The sequence below is a fragment of the Apaloderma vittatum genome, unplaced genomic scaffold, assembly GCF_000703405.1.
Source record: "Apaloderma vittatum isolate BGI_N311 unplaced genomic scaffold, ASM70340v1 scaffold26678, whole genome shotgun sequence".
NCBI lineage: Eukaryota > Metazoa > Chordata > Aves > Trogoniformes > Trogonidae > Apaloderma > Apaloderma vittatum.
Window position 1 is genome coordinate 1 of NW_009731642.1, and position 1,457 is coordinate 1,457.

General features: G+C 48.7%; 1 protein-coding gene across 1 annotated transcript in view; it reads left to right on the forward strand.

Moving 5' to 3' along the window:
* Positions 1 to 6: 6 nt before the first annotated feature.
* The window catches only part of ENDOV (endonuclease V), a gene marked incomplete at both ends in the record, with an annotated part of 8,955 nt that continues 7,504 nt past the window's right edge, over positions 7 to 1,457 (forward strand). The window contains 2 exons of the mRNA XM_009875271.1: positions 7 to 165; positions 1,346 to 1,457. The exon at positions 1,346 to 1,457 is cut by the window's right edge and continues 12 nt beyond it. Of these exons, the coding sequence (XP_009873573.1) occupies positions 7 to 165; positions 1,346 to 1,457 (271 nt within the window). The remainder of the gene's footprint in view (positions 166 to 1,345) is intronic.

Genomic DNA, 1,457 nt, shown 5'->3' on the forward strand with positions numbered 1-1,457 from the left:
GCTCGGTTAAAGGCCAGCGTGGTGGAGGAGGACACGGAGGAGTGGCAGAGGGATGCAAGTTTTGCAGGACTGGAGAGAGTGGGAGGCGTGGACTTGTCTTATATGAAAGGAGACGACAGCAAGGCCTGTGCTTCCCTCGTGGTGCTCAGCTTCCCGGCCCTCGAGGTAAGGGCCAGCGAGCGGCCCGGCCCCGCTGCTGTGTCCTGCCGGGCGGTACCGTGAGGGGCTTACGGCAAACTTACACAAAGGCCAGGATCCACTCGGACTCAGTGGGCGCTCCTGACTGTCTGCTCGTGAGCGAGTTATCCCGTTTGTGTTCAGCGCAGCCTCTCACCATACTTTCTGCGAGAGAGAGAAACAGGAAAAATACCTGTAAGGGTTTAGCCGGAAGTTTGGGGAGATGCGACACACACTGCTCCGGACTGGGAGAGGTTTGTAGGGTTACTGGGAAATGTGCGAGGCATGGAGGGGTGGGTTTAGTACACGTTCAAGTTAGCTGGTAAATCAGAACTAATACCGTGATGAGATGTCGTCCGTGGTCAGGCACAAAAGTCTGTACCTGGTTTAGGTGTATTTTGAAAATAATCAGGCTCAGCCGTTACCCAGAAGGAGACAAAAAAGGATCATTATTTTTCAGTGCTAATGAAGAGAGAAAATTAAAGCATTTGTAGCACTCAAGCGGCAGACGTCCTTTTTGTGAGTTCGTGCTGAGAAGCAGCTACTACTATGAGATGTAACATAAAAACCTTTTCAAAACCACCATGAATCCCACATCCCACAGTCATTTTGCTTGAATTAATAAAGATTTTTGGTCTCATTCCCAGCATTCAAAGTGATATAAAAGTTGTCTTTAACTATAAAACCTATAACAAGCAGAGAAATAAAGTTTGATACTGGCTGTTGGGATTTTTATGAACTGATTTTTAAGTCCTGCCTTAATTCCTGACTTGCCCTGCATGATTGTTTTTTTTGTCGTGTCTTAAGGGGTTTCTTTTGGCTTCTGCCTGCATAGTGACAGCCACCCTTTGATAGTGCTCTGACTGGGTGAACCTTGAGGTTCCCCACTGTCTATCTGAATAGCTGCCCTAATTTTATTTCAAGGACTTCACTCTCAAGCAGGGTATGGTGGATGATGTCCAACCCTTTTCTGTCCCATTATCCATCCCTTTCTCTGAGTGCAGAATGACGCAACCCACGGCCTTGGTTTTGTGGGAGAGACGCAAAAGGAGTATTTAAAAAAAAAAATAAAAATGACATAAGCCAGAGGAGATGCCTCTCAAAGAGTCAGGAACCATCCAGCAAAGTCTTGGAGGTCATTGTCTCTGCGCTGTCCCCCTGCTCCCAGGTGCTGTACGAGGATTGCCGGATGGTGGCTGTGAGCGCCCCGTACGTGGCGGGGTACTTGGCCTTCCGAGAGGTCCCGTTCCTGGTGGAAGCTGTTCAGAGACTTCAGCAGG